Genomic DNA, 22,172 nt, shown 5'->3' with positions numbered 1-22,172 from the left:
TTGACATTTCAAGAAGTGTTTCTGAGGAGATAAAGCCAGTGAGTCTTAAGGAGCCCAGGCCGAGCATCACAAGGCCAGGACGGAGGAGAGCAGGATTGGAAGCCCTCTTACTCCGGCCTTCCCCGGGCGCCTCGGACAAAGGGGCTGCGCGTCCCGGTGCCCCCCGGGGCCGCCTAAGGCCCGGGCCCCGCGGCCGCAGCGGCCCCCGGGGGGAGCGCGGCCGGGCCGGGGCTGCGGGGCGGGAGAACAAAGGGGCCGGGAGGGGCGGCCGGGCCGGGCCCCGCGGGAGGAACCGCCGCCAGGGCTTTTCCCCTCAATTAAGCCAGCTGAATGGAGCTGAATGGCCGGTGCGAGTGCGCGGTCAGTCCCTGAGCGCCGCGATTAACCCGGGCGGCCCCGGCCGAGCCGGGCTCCGCGCTACCCGCCCCGCCGGGGAAGGGGCTGGCGGCGGGGCTGCAGCGGGCTCCGCTCCCGGGCTGCCCAGGGACCCCGGCCCTGCCCAGGGACCCCGGCCCTGCCCAGGGACCCCGGCGCTGCCCAGGGACCCCGGCGCTGCCCAGGGACCCCGGCCCTGCCCAGGGACCCCGGCCCTGCCGCCGCCCGCGGCGCGCCCGGGGCCCCGCTCGCCCTTCGGGGCGGGAGCGATGCCCGCGCCCTGCCCCGGCTCCGACCCCAGCCCAGCCCCTGCGCCTGCCCCGGCCCCGACCCCAGCCCCAGCCCCCTGGGGAGGGGCCAGATGCGCCCGGGGACCCCAAGGTGACCACAGCCAGGGAGGAGGCAGAGAAGGGGGAGAAGCGAGGAGAGGGGGGAAGGGGTAAGCCCTAATTTTCCCTGGGAAATCTCTGCAACACATCCGACTTTAAGCCGCGATTCCCGTCTGCTCGCTCTGTCACAGTAGTCACAGGGAAGCTTCTTGTGAGCTTTTAGTCCCAAGGGAAACGAGGAGGAAAGAAGGATTCGCTCTTCAAAACTTTCCAGGCTTTTTCGCATTTTTGCAGGGAAAAAAACCCCCAAACCACTTTTGACACAGGCACTTGGGAGGGTCAGCTCCAGGCGTCCCCGGCGCTGCCCCGAGCCCTGCCGGGAGCTGGGTCGGCGCCTCCGCAGCTCCCCCGGCAAAAAGGCGCCCTCAGCCCCGTCCCCATCCGCCGAGGACATCCACCCCGCCTGGATATCCCGTCACCCTCCCAGCGAAGCACGAGGCATCTTCCTGCTAGCAAAGGAAGGAAGTGTTTCTTAATATCTTGGCTGTTTGTACAGATTATGGGTATTTTATCAGCTCGTCGTGCCCCAAGTTTGCGCAATACATCTGTCATTTTCCAGGATATTTTAGTGTCTTAAAGCCAGACTAGATACAAATGAATAAAACATAGCAGACTGTGGGAGGTTTGGGGTCTAATTCACAAAGGGAGTATTCAGAATTCTTTACAGGTGCTTCTGTGTTCAGCAAGCTTTCAGCCATTGATTTACTGACCTAAAAAACCCATCAAACTCCATTCCAACAAGTGAAGGAGGAAATTATGATCACAGGAACACACTTAAAGAAAAAAAAGAGAGAGAAAGGAAAAGAAAGAAAAAGAAGTCTTTTTGAAGTTTCAGCATCCTTCTAAGCTATTTTCCACTTGTCAGGCTCTATCCACATCTAAACCCATCATCCCCCTGCAAACGGAGTCTCGTTTAAGTAGGAAAAGAAAGAAGAAAAAAGTCAGTCTAATTCGTGTTGCAGATGAATGTTTGCTGCAATTTACAAAATTATTTCAGTCTCGACTCTGCCAAGTTTATGGGTCCCCCTTTTCCCATCACCTCTGGGTGTAGATTTATTTACACAAAGTATTCTACACAAATCACCAGGAACAGATCCCCTCAGACGACAACATTATGCATTTGTAGTGCATTTCTGAGAAGGAAATTACAAGTTCCACTAAAAATAAAAAGAGAAACTATCACATTTTTAGATGGCTTATCTTTTAAACTTACAAAATCCAAGGCTTTGCAATGTTTTACTCGTTTGTGGAATTTTACATCAACGAGTAACCCAGTCTGATTTCCAAGATCAATGGCACTTATTACCGCATAAATTAGTCGATTATAGGTCTAGTAAATAGTTAAGTAGATAAATAGCTTAAGCGAAGAAGCCAAGGGTTACTCAAAGAAGATCTCTAAAGTTTCAGTAGCACGCTCTAAACAACGACTAAAAGTCAGACGGCAATTATTTTGTAAACGAATTTTTCAAAATGCAGTTAAAGGCGGTTTATTTAGAAGTCAGGGAGCAGTGAGACTTTCTCGGACTGTGCTCCCATCCAGGACAGATGCCGCTGATTCGGTTTACAGGTCCTTTGAATCTGAACATCTGCCCTGCACAGGGAGACAGCGGAAGGACAATTAAAAGCTAATCCCTCCGAAAAGGAGACGTTTTTTAACGGGAAAAATGTATATTTTATGCATGTTTTAAAGCTGAACTGTTACTCGCGAGAACACTACATCCACCTTTCATCAACCTTCACCACTGGGACTACTACTGCTTTTTGCACTACTTCCAAATTATTCAGCAATTAGTTCAACCAATAATAGCTGGCAAATTCGTTCCCGAGGTGCGTTTGGCGGTTGGAGATGCGCCTTTTCTGCCTGCCGTTTTCAGCACAAACCACCCCATTTCGTCGCTATTGTTACTCCCTTCGGGCGCAAAACAGCCGCAGCCCCCCGGTCCCGAGCTGCCTCCCCCGGCCCGAAGCCCGAGCTCCTCGCCACCCCTGCACTTCTCGGTGTCCCCCCGCGCCTTCCTCCCGCCGTTCCTCCTCCTCCTCCCGCGCAGGCGGAGCGGCCGCCCGGCGCAGCCCGCAGCTGTCGGGGCGCGCAGGGACGCGGCTCGAAACAAACCGCAGCAAACTTGGCCTTTACCGAACGCCCTCTCCGGGAAAGATGAACATGTTAAAGGCAAATCTGTGCCCTACGGGACACGTCCGAAGCAGGCAGGTTAGAAGAGAAAACAGTCTGAAACAGTTTGGGACGAGCGGAGAAGCACAGAGGGCACCGAGGCACAGAACGAAGTAGGGAAACGAGTTCGGTGCCAGGGTCGGGCGGGACGGCCCGAGCGCCCGGCTCGGGAAACGCCGGACTGGGGGAAGTCCTCCTCCGCCTCCAAGTCCTCGAATAAAACCAACAGCTAAGAATTTTGTTTTGTCCGAGCATTTTTCCCCATTGCATACGAGCAGCAGCGCAGGAAGCCCCCGGGATGGCAGCCGTTCTGGTGGCAGCCACACGGAGAAGTGGAGCGAGGGGCAGAGGGGAGCGGGGATGGGGGGGAGGGGGGCAGGAGGTTGCTCGAATTCCTTTGCCTGTAAAATTACAGTGCTGGGGCGGTGGGGAGGTTAAACGAGGAAACACGTCGGAAAGTTTGCTGCTGGATCCAGCGAGCCCCGGCTGCTGCCAGGCTCGCTCCCGTTCCTCTGCCGCTGGGCTCGGTCCAGGGGCAGGGCCTGCAGAGGGGATGCTGCGAGTTTCCCGACTCCTCTCCGAGTCACCTCTCATGAACAGAACTCCAGCGGAACTCGCCCCCGAGAGAGCAGGCTCTGTGCTGCCCGCAGACACCTGCTGCCCGCGGCCCCGGGCCGGGCACAGCCAGCCCTGCAGCCCTTGGGAAACGGCCACTTCCTCTCTCTCTTCCCTTCCAAAGCTTTGGGTGCAAGAGCTCAGGACGGGGCTGAACAATTCACCCGTCAGCAGCTTTAGAGTGTAGCCACTAAAGAAAATTCACGGGCCTCTGAAGTGCTAACTTAAAATCTCTGGTTTCCAGATTTTATTTCAGGCTGCACTCCCCCTTCTTCCCCCCCTTAACCAGATGACCTTGCTTCAAAACATTTTATTTCCAGCTGAAGTGAAAAATGCTAACATATTAGCTTCTGTAATTGCAGTTTGACAGCACTTGATCTCAATAATTATGCTGCAGCTAAACTATTATTAACAGTTTAAGCTAAAATAAACGGAAATCCCCCTTTGGAAGTGAACAGAAACAGACCATTTGAACTGCTCTGGGGGAAGGGTCTCTTACCTGCATTGTAGGCTGCCAGATCTGCTCCAGGCCCCGGGCTTTTTCTTTTCCTGGGTCTCCCCTTCTGGACAGTCCCCACGCCATTGTAATAAGGCAGTCCCAAAGTGTTGGCAGAGCCCGCTCCCAAAGCCGGGCCCTTCCCAGCGGCTACATCCGAGTGATTGAAATGCACCTGGTACTCCCCCTGGATGAGAGTCTCGAAATGGAGGCGGCAGTACACCAGATTGTCCTTCATGCCAAAGTGATCGCCAGTGGTCAGCATCTTGTTGCAAGTGGTGCAAGTGAAGCAGTTTAAGTGATATACCAAATCCCTGGCCCTCATGACCATCTCGGAGGCAGAAATCCCCAGGTGACATCTCGCACATCTCTGCACCGAAAACCTCCTGCAAAACAGAAAGGCCAGAGGAGACGGTGAGAGGCGCATTCCCCCCCACCCCGTCCTTCGTCGGTTCTGCCCGGAGGGCGGCAAAGAGCCGCGAGCCCCGGAGCGGCGGCCTCGGCCGGGGCAGCGGCACAAAGCCGGGCCCTTTGCGGAGCCCAGCCGTGCGCGCATCCCGGGACGGAAGCGCGGGAGTCTCCGTCCCGTTTCCCACCTCGCAGTGCAGCTCCCGCCCCACCAGACCCCACCAGGAAAAGGCACCGGCCCCCGGGCACGCACACTGGGGCCCGCGAATGTGCCCGCACCCCCGGGCCGCGGGAGGCACCGGCGGCGGGTGAGGAGCGGCCCCGCTGCGGCCCCGGCCCCGCACCCAGCACAGGAGGCCGAGCAGGGCACGCCTGGAGAAGGCCCCAGAAGCCAAAGCAGGCTGGGGGGAAGCCGTGCCCGGGCCGTGGCCCCCTCTCGGCAGCTCGGGACTCATCCTCACCGCCAGTCTCCCTCCCCAGGGGGAGGCTTCAGGAGCTCGCAGCCTGCCCCACGCGTGCCCACGGATCCCCTCCGCAGTCCCCTCAGGACGGGTCTGTTCCGCGGGGGGAGCGGCGGGCAGTGGCCCCGTCCCCGGCCGGCGGCCAGGGCAGGCTGTACCTGTAATAGTCCTCCTTGCAGTAGATGCTGCCGTCCTTGCTGAAGCAGGTGAGCTCGGACTCCAGGTTGAGTTTACATTCACAGCACTTCAGGCAGCGCATGTGCCACTGTTTGTCCACAGCCAGGAGGTAATAACGGTCGGAGATTTTACCCCCGCAGCCGGCGCACAGGGCAGCCCTGTCACTGCTGATGGAAGGCATGGTCTGCTGGGGGAAAACAATTACAGACCGTTAGCGAGAGGGAGAAACTCTTGAGCACGGCTGGGCTCCCCCTCCCCCTGCCCGGCCGGGGCCGAGCTGCTGCTCCCCTGGCAGAGGAGCGGGGGCTCCGAGCCGGCCACCCCGCCCGGTCCCCAGGGTCCCGCCGCATCCCACCTTCCCGGGAGGAGGCGGGGAAGCGGGCGAGACAAACAGAAAACCACCCTGGCTTTTAGGGGAGGCGTCCAAACCAGACCCAGAACTTTTTTTTTCCTGGTGGATTTTCCAGTCTCAAACCAAGAAAAGGCGCTGTTCAATAAACAGGCGCAATAATAATAGAGCAGGGCAAATCACGGATAGATCATTTTAAAATTTAGAATTACGGAGAGTGTCTGCATAGTTAATGCTGTGTGAGTGCGTGTATGTGGAGCGTGTCTGTGTGTGTATTTTCCTAGCTATAAAATTCCGAATGAATTACGATCAAACCCCCAGTAGTCACAGAGCTGCAGACACAGCTCTCTGCAAGCTGGTTCCAAACAACACGGATCGCGATCTGCTGTGACCCAAAGCGCTAAAGGGATCAGTAAATAAAGCTGCGGAGGAGATGAGCGTTACTAAATCCGAGGTGCAGAATGTTTAATCAAGAAAACGAAATAGTGGGAAACGTGCAGGAATGAGAGCGGGTTAAAACCAAGAGAGCACATTAGATTATGCTAGGATAAACTTGGAAGCAATAAAACTAAATATAAGCCCTATATAATTTAATAGTTTAGTGTCAAATCGCAATCCAGTCGAAACCCTCAAAAAACCCCAAATTCATCCATATCCTGTCAACTTCTACCGAACAAGAAAGAGGGAGAAATATCGGAACCGTTTAAGCATGCTTATTTATTCCAGCAGGCACCTTAAAACAGCATTCAGGAGAGGAGAGGAGGCTCGGGTGGAGCAGCGTCTGGGGCAGACCTTGCAATATGCCGCTTTCCACTTCGGTCCCAACTTACTCTTACCGCTTTGCACAAAAGCCCACGGCAGATCTGTTCTTGTGCACGAGAACCCGAAACATTTCCTTACAGCTGTGCCCAACACGCAGTTTGTTTTGGGTCGGGGCGGGGGAGAAGTTGTTTGTTTGCTTTTACCTCCTCTAGAGCCTTAAATCCTCGCGCAAAGCAAAAGCAAAGACAGCTAATCGGAGGAAATCGAAAGGAACCGAGGCTGATTTTCCAGCACATGCCAAACCCATTGCTTTCATCCTGTGCTTGCGGGGATCACAAAATCCCATCTCTGTGAGCGCTCCCGTTTGCACCGCATCATTCCCACTAGGAGAACTCCACACAAATAAAACCCTGGCACTCCACTGGTGTTAGTCACAGGAACCCACCGGTAGCTTGTTTCTTTAAGGCATTAACTGAACTCCGAGTAGGGATCGTTTTATAACCAAAGTAGTTTCTTGTAAATCCACTTTAAATTAAATAACGATTTTTTCTACTTCGCTCTTCTAGTAACAAAAATATTCTGCGGTCTAGAAATGGAATTCAAGGATCTAGTATTCCAACCCACAATTTGTTACATGCACACGTGTATCCATACAGATTATATACAGTTATATAAAACTATCGCGCCACAATATTTATTCCAGCAAAGAATATTGGATGTTGTGTAATTGTACGGAGAAATATCAACTTTTTAAAAGAAAACCAAAACCGTTTAGATTAGAAATTGCATCCCACCCTTCCAGTACAAAGGCCGTTCTCCAGACGGTGTTTCAAGATTAAATAGTCTCACTGTCACCTTCAAGCAAATTTCATATAACATTACAAGAAAGAACACATACGGATGAAGTTTGAAAACCTGAAAACGGATCTTCCTTGCATATGCCTGTATCAGTTTACAAGACAGCATTTAATAAACGTACGAGATAATCTCACTTCAGAATTGTAATTTCTTAAAAAAAAATTAGTATACATAAATAGTTAAATCACTTAAGACACTTCGAAAATTTCGTCCACTTTGCCAGCTTAATGCTAGTTAGATGGATGAATCTTTTTTATTATCTAAATGTATTAATATGCAAGGTCTACGCATCAGCAGACAAGATGAAATGTGGTAAAGTTATAAAAATTCCCATCCATCCGTCTTCCTGGGACATATCTTCTAGTTCTGTTTGCCATGTTTACAAACCCACATATTAAAACTATTTTAAAAACCCATAACTTAAAGACACTCGTGTTTGGTTTTTTCCTTCTTAAATAAATGCTATAAAGACTATCTACATGAAGGCATCCTACCTGAAAAATAACACAGAATTGGATTCTTTGGTGTTTGTGTTTCCATTCTGCAGACAAAAAATTTTGCTGTGCCAAAATGTTACTGGTATAAAACCACACTTTGCCTCTTCCTAAAAACTTTGGAAGGCCGGACAGGCTGGGGGAAGGGAAGGAGTTCTTGGACGCTACCAAAAGGCTGGTCTATCTGTTTTCTCACAAGAGCAGTACCGTTCATTTCGCCCAAGTGTTACTATTACTATGCATATTATTAATAATTAACAGTTTCATGCCTTTCCCCACGGTTTCATTTCATCTTTTGGGGTGCCTTTATGCTTAATTTTCTTCTGATTTAGTATTTTGCTTACGCTTCCCCCCAGTCTGTTATTTTAGGGGAAAAGCTGTATCTGTGAGGGGTTTGGCATGTTTAGGGGGGTGCATGACTCTCCCATTCCTTCGGCTCCTACCGTTTCCGTCTCTCCCCTGTCTATAGCCGAGCTGATGGCCGGTGCTTCGCTTTTGGTTCTCCGATCCATCTCGTCGATGACCCCGTGCATCTCCGAGCCGGAAAGGCTGTGGAAAAGCATCGCTGAGGAAGCAGAGGAGGAGGGCCCGAGTGGCTGTTGCTGCTGACAGTTGTCGGGGTCCCTGCAGGAGCCCAGAACTTGCATTAACCGGAGCCCTCCCCCATGCATCTAGCACGGCCGCCCCGTCTCTCCTTGGGCACCGGGTTTTTCCCCGGCGGAGCTCTCCGGAGCGCGGCGCAGGCACTGATCCGAGGTTTCAAAGGATGGGGTGCAGAAAAGGCGGGCGAAGGGGATGCGGGAGAGGGGATAACTGGTGATGTAAGCTTCGGGGCTTGGATCTAGTCTGTTGCGCGGCCCCGGCACATCTCTCTAGGAGGCTTCTTCAGTGCAGGGCTCATTGCCCCAGGTGCAGTCCCAGGCTTTATGCTCTGGCCCAGCTGGCAGAAGGCTGGGCAGGCTTACGGTTGGGAGGGATTAATAAATAGTAGAAATAAAAAAAAAATTAAACCATCTTCGGTGAGAAATAAATAAGAATTAAGAAAAAAAATTACGACAAGCCCCTTACATCGTACTGTGCGAAATTTAGAGGAGGAAAGCAAGGGAGAGGGAGACCGCAGCAGGCGGAGAGCAGGCTGGTGCTGCAGGAGGCTGGGGCGGATGCCCACCGTACGCACTCACAGTCCAGAGGGCTGGCAGCGGCGGCAGCTCAGGGGCAAAGTTTGCTCCTTCCCCCGCTCCTCCCCCAGCCCGCTGGAGCTCATTGGGAAAAGAAAAAGCCAAGGGGAAGGAGGAAGAGTTGGACGGGCACCAGATGGGACGGGCACTGGCGGCCCCCCTCTGTCCTTAAAGCGGCGCGGCCCGCGGGGCCCGGGGCGGGAGCGCAGCCGGAGCGGAGCCGCCGCGGAGCTGCGAGCGGCGCGTCTGCAGCGCGGGGACCGCGCGGGGCTCCGCGCCTTTTCTACAGCCCCTCTGACATCATGTCCTGCCCCGCCGCCATTGGCTGCGCCGCGCCCGGGCCGCCGGCATGTGCTCGGGGCCGGGCGGTGTCCCCGCGCTGTCCCCGCGCTGTCCCCGCGCTGTCCCCGCGCTGGCCCCGCGCACCGCCAGCGCTGCCGCGTCCCGCTCGCTGCGCGGGCTCGGGAGCGGCCCGGCCCCTCGCGGACCTCGGCGTTTGTCGCCCGGTGACCGTCGGCGACGCGTCGGGCCATGGCGCGCCGGAGAGGCTGCGGGCACAACTTCTCCAGCGCGCGAGAAGGAGGCGTTCTAGAGTACGTCTCACCATACCCCAAACATTTACGACCAGTTGAATGCACCCAATAACTCTTCGTTATGAAAAAAATTCACTGTTAGAATATGACAACTTGAATCACTCCAGTTTGTGGAGCCTTCCACAAACCGAGGCCTCTTGCATCTCTAATTTCCAAGTAGTCTGTAAGAAAACCAGGCCAGGAAGGTCTCTGAACTTGAGGAAAAGCTTCAGAAACTCTCCAGGAAAAACAAAGAGTGCACAGGGAGACTGTTTATGGTGTCTAAATATTTATCCAGGAGGTGGGTAGTAAGGAAGGACTAATTAGTATTAAAGATGTCAAATATCGCACTTCTAATTATGTTAGCAAAGGTAGCACAACGGAAGGTAAATGTGACTGCACATCTGAGATCATGAGACGCGCTGCCTCATCCGTGACTATGAATTATTACATCACTCTGCTCATTGCCATCAGGTGTTGTTTTCTGACAGAGCCATTTGCCTCTTACAGGTGTAGTGCAGTTAACATTATCCTTGCTAAAACTGGAATTCTTCTGTTTATAGCCCAACTTTGCTGGGTTTATACATTCCATTCTTACAATAATTGATGCTTTTTATCATCTTTCTGTTGGGATTGCGCTGAGTAGTTAAAGTCATTTGCATGTCACAGAGGAGAACAAAGTGTCTCTTGTAGAAATGCATATGAAATAGCCACAAGACCCCTCAAGAAACCATACAGAATGCAAGCTAATTTGGCATCTGTGGGAACTATCCAAAGTCTGTCCTAAAATCAGACCTTGGAAACAATGGAAGTTCATGTTCGAATTCAGATTAGAATCCTGCAGCACCATTAGTGGCCCTGTACAGCATTTCTCTGGATAAAATCATCTTTGCCTTCCCCGTACAGTTGCGCGAGGTTTTCAAGCCCCGTCTGTGCTGGGAGCTTTGCCTCCAGGAGCAGCTGTGGATCACTGCTCACCGGACAGCACAGACCCCCAGGTGGGACAGCACTGGCTCACCTTTGCTCAGGCACTGCTGCAGAAATCCTTCTCACAGCTGTGGACCGTGCTGTCCTCAGATGTTCTGATACCAGATTCATTTCCTATCACCCAATTGATTACATACTTTTTGCAGTCAAGAAAGGTCATGGATTTGTACACTCTATCAGACATAGCTAATTATCAAAAAGATTTTAGGTATTTAACAGAATTAAAGTACAGTGTTTTATGTTCCAGAATTGCCTCGGTGGATGGAACCAATAATACCAGGAGCACGCTGAAAAAGTATGGCACGGCCTCCAGTTCACAGGGTATCTCTGATTATCTTCTAATGGATATACAAACACAAGAAGACATCCAACCCTTGCTACCAAAACACAAGGAGAGTAACAGAATGTAAACATAAAGCTGCTAATGTACACACTGACACATGAATGGCATTTACATTGTTCAGAATAAAATCAAGGATACTTTCAAATAATGAGCCACAGAAAAATTGCTGGAGCAAAATTGTCTTCAGAATGAAATGCAGGCTTATTTGAAATGAGAGTTTTTTCATTTAAAAAATGGTGCAGCTAATAATAAAGTCTTTTAACCTGTATTTTGTTATAGGTGACAGGTGAACAAATCACAGGTCTTGAGTTTTTCTACCCTGCCTCTCTTGGTAACGTCATCTCCAGTACCATCTGCTACCTACCAGACAAACAGACCAACCACATAATGAGGTACCAGCTTCCACCCAGCTACCGTGACTAAATCAGAACAAAAGATTCAACGCCTCCTTCAACAAAGGAACACAAGTCTAAGCTGTCTTTGCTAATTGCTGGGTTTCAGGTTGTCTGTTACAGATTTTAAGTGAGCTGCAAACTTCCATCAAATACTTATAGCTGTTGGATAAAGATACTAAGAATAAAAGATAAATGGAAGCAAAAGGTAAGAGCGAAGAGAAGAAAGCTTAGAAAATAAGCAACTACTTATGGTAATTTAAAGACTGTGGAATAATATAAACATGAAAGACCAGGGGGCAGAGTGATTGATATCTCATATGTTTTCGATGCCCCTACGGTTATTAGACTGCAATATATGGGAACATACAATAAACTATGAATTAAAATGTAATTGTAGCTTCAGGCATCTTCTTCATTGTCTGCTGTGGTGTTATGTCTTCATGCACCGTGATTGACAAGGTGTAATTAATCATCTTACTCAGTTGTAAATATGGGCACCCTTCACAGTAGGCATCAGGAAGTGTGTACCAGCAAAGGAAGCAATAGTTGACGCTGAGATACCATTAAATCAAAATCAGAATGCGTATATGTTCAGAAGTGTGTGTTTGGTGTGATGCTGTTATGGTTTATTTCTAAAATACTGTACCAACAGATTTACTTGATTTGCAAGTTAACTACAACATTAACCGCTTTTATATATTTTGTCTCTTCTTCATTTTTATAGGCAATGATGTTGTTCTCCTAAAATGTGAGCCAGTTTGCTTCCTGTCAGCAAGTGGAGCTCAGCTCAGCTCTTCCTCTGCCCAGGTTGCTGCACACAGACCAGCAGCTCCGTGGTCTCCCTTGAAATGGTTCGGGCAAATTATTGCTCCATTCATGGATCACCTTCTGCACTTCTTATATACTGACTTAGACACTTTGGGTCATTTTAAAATGAAAGAGAATAATGAAATTATCCTAACCAGGAACACTGTTCCATTTAAAAATAGGACATTTCTTGCCACCAACGCTGTCCCCAGATTGTAAATGAATGTCTTTTAAAAGATTTTTTACATTATTCCAGGGTAGGAAACTTGTTATATCTGCTTCTTTTTGTAAATGATTGCTATCCTTATCTAGTTAGTACAGAAATGGTATCTGAGTCATGGGAAATTAAGTGGTTTGTCTCAGGAAAATTTGGTGGTATGCATGTTTTTGATGCACGTAGAGCTGCTGAATGAATAATTGGCCCCTATTTAATGTCCTCTGCTTTAAAGCTGTCTAGTACATTTGCTGTTTAAAAAAATGTCTTTCAAAGCTGTTAAATATGTAACAAAAAGAGGTTGCTCTCTCCATTTTGACACGAACAAAGCCATACAGTGAGCTGCCCGAGGTACTTCCAGCATGGGATTAATTACAAACACAATCATAAATGGAAATTTTCAAAGTTTTCCGATTCCTTTTCTTTGCGATACCAGCTGATGAGTGTTTGATAAAAACATGGAGTAAAAATATCAGTTCAGGAATTAGCTATTAAATATTAAGCCAAACATTTTTCAGAGAGTATGGGATCTGTTGGATCTATAATTCCACCATTTACCCCTGATGGAGTGAGATCTCTGGCTGTCTTCAGAAGCAAACCGAGCTTAAAACAGGAGTGCGCTCTCAAGAAGATGATCGACTAAGAATGTGTTTTATTTTGATTTGAAAAACCGTCAATCACAGATAAAAAAGACCAAATGCTATTATTATAGTATTATAGCTAACTGTATTTGTCTGGTAAACCAGGCACATGCAGGAAAGAGAAAAAAATACAGTTTAAAAGGAAAATATTCTGAAGGTTTTGCCCAGATGTTGTGTTGAAATTGTTGTTCCCTGGTACAAGCAATTGATTTCAGAGGAAAATACACGCACGTATCTATAGATGTGAGAGAGAAATGAGATGTCCAATGTCTCACATATTGCAGTTTATATAGCCACAGCTATTTAAACAATTCCAAAACTGCCTCTACGGGTGTCAGAGAGGGAGGGAAATCTTCAACCACATGATCTTCTCTCCAGAGTCCTGTTAAATCCACTGAACTTAAAACAGAACAAGAAGTGTGAAATATGGGTTTGAACATGTTATGTCAGAAATGTAAAGGTTGGAAGCCTTTTTAGTAACCGATATTAATATTGTATTAAATGTTATGAAAAGGTAGGTGTTGGAGAGAAGGGCTGGGCTCATGTGCAATTTTGTCAAGGTTTTTATCTGTGATTATGATTCCAGATGTATCTATTCCCTGAGGACAAAAATGAAGTAAAGTTGGCATGTGACATGTGTTTTAAGGTGTTTGGCACAGTTTCCCAAAGTGATGACAAAATGTTCATTTTTATTACAGTGAATTGGTACAGAAAACACGATTCTGAAGGTCAGTAGCTGTATATTTACCAGAGCTTTGGAGTTTGATTTTGGGGAATATACATTTTTGGTGATGTGCTTAGATCTGATTGCCTGACAAGCATCTACTATAATAAATAATGTAAATAGAATAACTTTTACAAAATATGAAGTGGCAATTACTAGAAATTCAGTAAATTCATGAACAGGACATGACAAAGATCGCAACAATTTCTCTTTTTTGCATCTAGTAGTGTAGCTGCTTCTTATTAATTATTTTAAATCAGTTTACTGCAGACTAATCTCATTGCTCTACAGTTAGAGCTCAAATAATTGCAGCAATGTCCTTTGTAGGAACACGTTTTCCATGTAGATGGGCAGGTTTTAATTGTTTTCACAAACCGGGCAGGTTATTTTTTTGGCTGAGGCCGTTTTGCCCGAACGCAGGCAGGAGTTGCGAGGGGAGTTCCTGCGGCGCCCGGCTCCCCCCGTGCCGGCCCTGCAGCCCCGTGTGCAGCAGCCCCAGGCTGGCAGCAGGGCACCCCGGTGCAGCAGCAGCAGCAAACGCTCCCTCATAAAGCTTTTACAAGTCCAGCATCCACCAATCCGCGGCGCGGGGAGCCTGCCCCGATTGGGTGTACCGGGATTTGGTAAACACGGCTGCATGACAAAAACAAGGTTTGTACAGAAAGGACTCCAGCAGCATCGCCTCCTTCGAATGCTCTGAGCCCAAGAATATGATTAATTCCATACTTTATAAGTAAACTTCCCCAGCTCTGGATCCATCTGCAAATATTCAGAGTGATGTGCTCAATGCATTCCTTTCTGTTCTACAACCACATTTCTTTGTGAATTTAACCACATCAGAAAGCACTTCAGATTTCTAACACAAATATTCAATGCATTTAATGTAAGGAAGCTTCCTTTATTGGAGGTGATTTGGAACATTTTGTATTTTATAGGTATATTTAAGAGGTTAGCAGTAGGGGGGAATCGTCTGTGGAAAATCTGTCTACAGCTGAAATTCTTAGATGCAGAAGTGTTGCTGAAATGCCCAATACATTTACATTCTTTTGTTAAGTAGCTTACAGGACTATCCTCTTAGCTACCAGATACCCAGATCCTTTTTTTTTTAAGGTCAAATAACATTTCTCCCCTTTTTTCTTATTTGTTATTTTCAGGGGAATATACTTGGACTGGGGTTTTGTGTGCCATTAGAAGATTTTCATTTTTCCTGTCTTTTTTACTTTTTTAATCCACAATTTTGTTGTTCTTTTCAATAATCTTCTGCAACTTTCTTTCATCTTTAGTGCATGTAAAGAAGCCCCTTATTGGCTAGCACATTACTGATAATGATTTACAAGTTTTCCCAGATTAATTTTCCATGGGATTATTTTTTCCCCAGTATAACATAGCTCCAATTAAAAAAAAAAAAAGAATGCCAAAGGTTAAGGCATTTTATAATACAAATTGGAAATGAATTTTTGAAGTAGTTGAGTTTGTATTTTAAATTTAGAATCTGTTTATACTTCAGTATCAGAAAAACAATGTGTAGAATTTAAAAATTAGCAGTCTGGTGCTTTCCAGATATTGAAATGTGCCTGCCTAATGAAGGCAGAAGACTTGCTCACTAGATTTATTTTAAAGCAGTGCTTTTAGATAGACATAAATTTAAATGGCAGTTTTCAACTGGATACTTATTACTATTTTATTTGATATTTGCAAGATACCTGACCATTTAATATTTATCCTTTATTTCTCTGAGCTGATCTAATTGCACCTCTCTATTTTGCATTTATTTCTCTTTGCAAACACTACATTATTCACTCTCTCCTGTGCTTATTAAACAGTGCCACCTGCACCAAATGAAACAAAGCTTCTCCATCAATCTATCCCAGCTAAAGAACCCTGACTATATATTATAATTAATTGAAGCTCAATTGAACACTTGAGTCTGAACTAGATACAGTAACCTGAAAAAACATTAAAAAATTAGGATGTACTTTAAAGAAATCTTTTAAATGAAAATGTTCACTCAAAACCAAGAACCTAACCTTGCACCAAGCACTCTTCATCAGCTCCGCACAGTACCTCAAGTAGCAATTAGCAGGTCCTTTAATTAATTAACTATTCCCTGTACATCACAGGGATTTTTGTGGCACTAACGTCATCCTCCATAAGTGAATACCAAATCCAGTCAATATTTTGTCACTCCCAAGCCTTGTCTGGACTACCTGAATGCCACCGCCGGGCTCTGCAGCCCTTCCAGCGCAGGAGCAGGTATGGACAGAGGGAGCCTTGTGTGAGCTGGGCGCTGGGGACAGAGGAGGGACCGGCAGGGACCCACGGGGCACCCTGTGTGCAAATGCTGGCAGCAAGAACTGGGATGAGATGCAAACTGAGACAGTGGCAATGGAACCTTACAGATGTGCTGGAGTAAGATGATTTTCTTTAGGAGCTGAACGCACCCAGAAGTTTGGGAGTGCTGGAGGCTCCGCTGCTGTGCTGCCCCTGCTCCCACTGCCCGCTCCAGACAAGAGCAGATTAATTAAGTGGCAGGTCAGACACGAGAAGGTGAGAGGGCATTTCCCTCCAATCCCAGACATTTTGCCCATTTTATACTTTGCAAACTTTTTATATAAGCGTGGCTGATTCTTTTCAATGTAATTCTCATTTGGAAAATATTGAGTGATTTTAAGAAATTACCACCTGAAAATGAGGCACAAAATACGTAGTGCTGGTTTTAAGATTTCCAAAGATGCAGTATGTAAATTTGTTTATATAAATATGTATAAGATATATCACAGTATGAGGCTGTGTGTGTGTGGATGAACATATGTGTGTGTAACCATCTATCTATTTGCAGATTCAGACACAGACATATGTTATAATTACTTAGAGGCAAATATCTGCAGAAATAATTCTTTGTGTTCAGTAGTTTTCTTTAGTGTGCAGTAAATTTCTCTTCAGAGATTTCTGTGTTCAGGGAAGATCTTATGAATTTATGTAATGTATAGTATTATGAAATCAAATAAAGTATGCCTTGTATGATTTTGCAAGAATTATACATTAGCATTCTCTTTCAACATGTGTAATATTTTGAATGATGTAACCAACTTTACAGATATTTTAAAAATAAACAATACATATGATGAACTTGTAGAAATACATACTGTAGAAATCTCAAGAAAGAAAAATTATTATTCAAATATTTTGAGATGTTGACATTATAATTTAAAAACCCACTACATTTAATTTGAACTCTTCATGAGGAGTAATATGTATTCAATTGCTAAAAGATAGAAAAAGATAGTAACTTACTGATCTCAGTAATATTTGCTATTTTCTAAGAGTAACAGTAATTTCTATTTTCGCTTTATGGATTCTCCTGCATCACTGTTACTGCAACTTCAGTTAAAAAAATTTTGGCATGAGCAAAATGTAAAGTAAAATGTAAAGGTCAACTGATAAGCTATGATTGTATCTCTGTTTTTGCTGTGTAAATCTGCTCTTATCAATAATTCACTATTCATGTTCTACAAAGGCTCTGTCTTTACATTTTTAATTAGCACTTAAAATATTACAAAGATAATTAAAAAAAAGGGAAATACTCTGTACATGGAGTCTTTCTGTCATAATTTCCTACACATTTTTTCCAATAGATTTGGCAAATGAATACTCTGTTTTGATACATCAATCTCAAACAAAGGTGGACTCTGATGCAATTTTTCACTGTTCATTTCCCTGAACCTTTTGGGATATAAAGAATCATGAACAAATACTTAACAGCCTGATCAATAGCCATTGACCATTTGGAGCCCCTCGTACCCTAACAAGCACAGCTTGATCATGTATATTTGATCATGTAAAATTTCAAAGCACCTTGATACAGCAGAGCAAGGCTTTCTATGGCATCTTTGTGTTATTTCCTAAAGCACACATTTCCCATGATTTAGCTTTACCATTAATGACAACTTATTGCACATCTATATGATGAAGCTCAAGATCATGAATTTCAGTGTTATATATCCACAGTATTTCATATGAATGGCAAATATAAAACACTATCCTAACATTTTCGGATAGGGAACTCTGGATGTGCCTATGGATTCAATGGACCCCAGAGTGCAAATCTAAAAAGCCCTATCGTTATAAATCTTGCATTCCTGTTAAGTGCTGGCATGCACATTTCACTGAGGTGTGTTAAGTTTATTTTAGCAGAAAAACTGCAGCAAAAATCTTTCCCTTGATATCCTTTTAAATATATGTTCACATATGTATAAAATAAAAAATATTCACGTTCGCAGCTGTGTTAGCCCTCAGCCTTATTAATATCATGGAAAGAGATAAAAACCTAAGCAAAAAATATTTACAGTGAAAAATTTCTTTGCAGAACTTTATTATTGTTCATAATTCCGCATCCAGTGTTTTTCATCCAGGAATTTTTAGTTTATCATTAAAATATAACACTGATGCTACATTTGTATAGCTGCCTTTTCTGCTTATAATCATAATGTTTATTCTAACTTTCTGGGCTTATTATTTTAGACAGATATCAGTTTAATTAGCTTAAGCTGTCATACTCTAATAAATACAGACGGGTTGCCTGGTTCGGGAGGAGGAAGGTGGCTGCAGATTTCAGAAGCAGAGACAGTTAATGCCTTGTACATTATCATGTAAACAGCAAAAGGACAAAAATAATTACCTGATAAACTTTCAATTTCTGACTCTCCCCTATATGCTTTCTGACCAATTTTTCTATAGAAAATCCATTCAAATTAGGCAAGTCCTCTAAATATCTGCAGCATCTGCTGGTTCAGACACCTTCCTTTATGCAGAGTACCATTTTCATATGATAATACATGTAATATGATATAGAATGACAGAATGCATGACAGTTGCCCATAATACATAGAAAGTCACTCAAAGGACAGAAGCGACATTTGGATAATTAGCATCCATTGGGCAGTCAATCATGCGAATAGAAAAAACTGAACAAAACCCACAATGGAGTTAGAAAACAAAAGGGACCCTAGCCAGTCTCAGGATTAACTGCTCTAAAGCGATCTAAATGCTTTTGTATCTAAAGAACTGAGGCTCCCAGGGCTGCCCTGTTCCCCTCTAGATACCCAGGGAACTAATTGTGGCGATCAAAGTTAAAGCATTCTCTCTTCTTTATAGACTGCTAAATACACAGAAAAATTATTTCTCCATTCGTGTTCATTAAACTATTTTAAAGTTAAAAAACTGATGCCACGTTCTTTTGCCAAGTGAAATGAGCTAGAGTATTGAGATTGTCCTGCTTTTATGAGAACACAACAGACCTTTTAATTTAAACTCTGCCTTTGTTTGATTAATATTATTTTGCTGTTGTCCAGTCTGCTATCTCTTTCTTTTTGGATAATGAAGGCAATTGTCATTAGAAACTCCTGTGTGAGAAAAACCTGAACACAGGAATAGGAATAATAGTAATACAAAGCCCATTAACAAAATTAAGCAGGAAAGGTTCCACAATTTCTTAGTAGCTTCCACTTCATAAAAGAAATAAAATATTTTGTCACTCAATATACGCAGCTCAAAATATTTCCTTTCCCCAGATTAGGTGGAAGATGAGGGCAGCCTCCTTTAAAGCTCCATCTAACAGAAGAGAAAGAGAAAGAGAAGAGATACAGAGAGAGCCCCAGGATGTGGAAAGTCATGAAAATACCTACCCTGGAGACAGTATTCCCATAGGATCCTTTTCATACAAATTCCAACTTGCCTAATGCCCTTAATGAATGAAATAAAAAGAGAATTCAGAAAGGCCCATGCTGATGGCTCCTGCTGGAAAGTGTGTGGTTTAAGGCATAGCTGCAGCAGTTCTGGGAGGGAATCAGCTCCGGTCCCCATCAGCCAAGCAGACAGGAATCACTGGGGCGAAATCTTCCCCCTCACACATTTGCAATTGACTTGAAATAACATCACGACACCTTTGGATAATTGACGCCTTCTTACCTTTCGTTGTCCTTTGTAATTAATATTTGTAGATCTAGAGGTTTCTGCCAGCCAGATAACAGGAAGGTGGAAGGGGTGGGGAGACAGAGTGTGTGTGTGTGTGTGTGTGTGTGTGTGTGCGTGAGTGTGTGAGTGTGTGCGAGAGAGGCAGAGGCAGAGGCAAGGAGAGAGGCAGAGAGAGCCTTTGGTTGTGTCTCTGCTTGGGGAATGGAGTGCTGGTGTATTTGTGTGGATGTGTACTGGGGGCTTTGCAAACCTCTGGAGTTCTAAAGGCAAGACAGAACGTGAGAAGTAGGATGAGCTGGATGTCCCCTGCCAGTCCTTACAGAGTTTCAGCAGCCGTGACCTTCAACCCTTTTGCTGCGAGTCAGCCCCAGCTGCAGCCCCCTTGCCCAGCTGCTGTGCCAGCCTCCCAACAAGGAGAAGGGAGAGGGGACAGCAGAGGTAAGGAGGCAGAGAGAGACTGAGATCAGAAGGGCTTTTCGCCCAGTCAAATGGGCCTCTGGTGACAAATCAATCACGGCCCTTTCAAACCAATGGTGCTGCCAGTCTCCAGCTCAGCAAGCCCTCACAGCCTCCCCCGGCTCCTCGGGCTCTCCTGCATGACACTCAGCTGATGACGGGGGCTCCAGTCAGAGCAGGGCTGCTTTTTACAGGTTGATTTGGTCATTAGCATCATTTCTTCTCTATCTCCCCCTCTTGTTCTGTCTTTACCTACCATCCATTTATTTATTAAATATTGAAAACTAATATTAGAAGAGGGATTGAGATAACCAGAAACATTTGCAAATAAGTTGGTATACTGCCTTGCTTAAGGAATCCAGATTTATCTTTTTATTTGATTTTGTACTCTTAGGAAGAGCTACTTATTTTAATGTAATGAGTTGATCTGATCAGTATAATCAAGAACAAAGAAAGGAGGCATTACAAGATGCTCACTTCACTTCCTCCTTCCCTTTATTTATTTTACACCAATGAAAACTAACCTCAGTGATTTTTCCCGCTATACCCATAGGACAGGAATTATTTTGCAGTTTTCTTTTTTTTGCAGATATTTGTTAAAATATGACATTAGGTCCCGTTTAAAGCTATGAGGAAGCTCCTTGTCTGAAACAAATTTGCATTGCCGCTGAAATTCTTGTATTTCAAGAAATGTACACTAATAAAGCTCTACATGAGGTAGGAAAAAACGCTCAAAAATTGCTACTAAATCCTAATAAGTACTTCTTTCAATGCTGACTTTCCTCTGAATATCTGAAAAAGCATTTTAAAGCAGTTACAAGAGAAACAGTAATAGAAGAAGAGGGCTTAAAAGTTTAGGAAGAACAAAGTATTCTTTTGCAGATTTTGTGATTGTAGGAATTGCATTCTCTGTTTCCTCTCTTCTCTCCTGGCCACGCCTCTCCCCCCAATTCCTAATACATAGGGGGAAAAAATCAAAATAAGGTCTTAACAGAGTATATCTTGCTCTGTTTAAATCTCCTTTAACCTTAATCTCTGGAATAAAATCCTCCCACACTCCCCCCAAAAAAGAATATTGCACATTAAGGAAAAGGGAGCAGTCCCTCCTCATCCTCGCCGTGCCCAGTGCCAACGTCCTGGGCTGCAGCCAGGGGTGGCAGTGCCTGTCTGAACTCCCACATTTACATTTGGCCATCTGAGAGCAACTGGCCCGTGTGCAGTGGGGTGGGAAAGAGGGAGGATGGAAATGTGCAGAATGGAGCCCAGCTCTTCCAGGCTCTGTAAAGAGAGCCTGGGCAGACACAGTGGCATCAGGAAACAGCACAATGTACTCAGAAATGTCTCCCCTGTCTGCTCTCTCCATGAGTGAACTGTGTGAAACTGAAGTGCATTGCAGGCAGCAGTGTGGGGTGCTGAACAGCCTGTAGCTGGAGAGTGCTTCAGTCTTTATCTTCAAAGCTGTCCTGTCAAATACAAGGTCTTTTAAACATCAGAGGGATAAAGTTTCTGATTCTGAAGGGTTCGTTTTCCTCTTGGTTTTCCTCAATCAGAAGTTAAGCCCACCCGACCCCCACAGTAAGCTGGCTCTGGGATTGCTGCCCTGCTACTTGCCCCATGATTTGGGGATGCTTGGCTAGAGCAATCTTGATTTGCTCACTGTTTGTTGAGTTCAGTTTTCTTCATGTTAGTTCTTTCTTCCATCTTACGTCTTGAGGCTGTTGCTGTGTGGCAGTGAATTGAATCTTATGAACTTAAAAGAAAATTGTGGCTGGGACCTGGAGAATATTCATCTGTTGCAGAAAATGCTGAAGTCTGAACATGTGAGAATTGAACTAATGAGTTTTCCCCTCATTTCAGTCCCTCAGTCTCTTTTTTTACCATACCTTAATTGCAGTGTTTTCTGACAAAATAATCCTAGCTCCTAAAAAAATTGAAATGTGCATCTTCATTTCATTGCTTGTACTTCCTTCTACCAATATAATAAAATAAATTAAGATGATTTACAAAATAATGTGCCTTTCTGTCATCTTACTGTCAATACATAAATACTACACCGAAATCTAGCTGATTTCCAAAATGAAAATTCATTACATTTCTGGAAACTTGAACAATCAGCTCCGTGCATTTTAATTAGATTGCCTGTTTTTTCATTTATTACTAATACAGTCTTCTTAACTATGATTTATTTGTTAAACAAAGTGCCATAATCCGTCACTTATTCATCTTAATTTCAGCAAAATTAAAGTAGTCGCTGTTATATTACACCTAATTGCACTTGCAATGAAAAGAACGGAGATGTTAATCAAAATAAATTGAAGATAAACAATA

General features: G+C 45.3%; 1 protein-coding gene and 1 long non-coding RNA gene across 6 annotated transcripts in view; one reads left to right on the top strand and one right to left on the bottom strand.

Annotated features, from left to right (window-relative positions):
* LHX2 (LIM homeobox 2) overlaps positions 1–19,736 on the bottom strand; it is a 34,225-nt gene extending 14,489 nt beyond the window's left edge. The window contains exons 1-3 of one of the 5 annotated variants that reach the window (XM_077189112.1): positions 19,383–19,736; positions 5,073–5,278; positions 4,049–4,431 (exon numbers count right to left, since the gene is read on the bottom strand). In XM_077189112.1, coding sequence (XP_077045227.1) covers positions 4,049–4,431; positions 5,073–5,272 — 583 coding nt within the window. In that variant the 5' untranslated portion in view covers positions 5,273–5,278; positions 19,383–19,736. Of the gene's footprint in view, positions 1–4,048; positions 4,432–5,072; positions 5,279–7,997; positions 8,990–19,099; positions 19,251–19,382 lie in introns of those variants that run through there. The other 4 variants (XM_077189114.1, XM_077189113.1, XM_077189111.1 and 1 more) reach the window with 4 other exon arrangements.
* LOC143695570 (uncharacterized) lies at positions 10,837–19,200 on the top strand. The gene is made up of 3 exons (XR_013184929.1): positions 10,837–11,234; positions 11,754–15,668; positions 18,986–19,200. It is a non-coding gene; the product is annotated as an uncharacterized LOC143695570 (long non-coding RNA).
* Positions 19,737–22,172: the final 2,436 nt, after the last annotated feature.

Source organism: Agelaius phoeniceus, chromosome 21 (genome assembly GCF_051311805.1).
Source record: "Agelaius phoeniceus isolate bAgePho1 chromosome 21, bAgePho1.hap1, whole genome shotgun sequence".
NCBI classification, from domain to species: Eukaryota; Metazoa; Chordata; class Aves; order Passeriformes; family Icteridae; genus Agelaius; species Agelaius phoeniceus.
The sequence above is the reverse complement of the archived record's forward strand: the minus strand, read 5'-3'. Positions and strand labels throughout refer to the sequence as shown.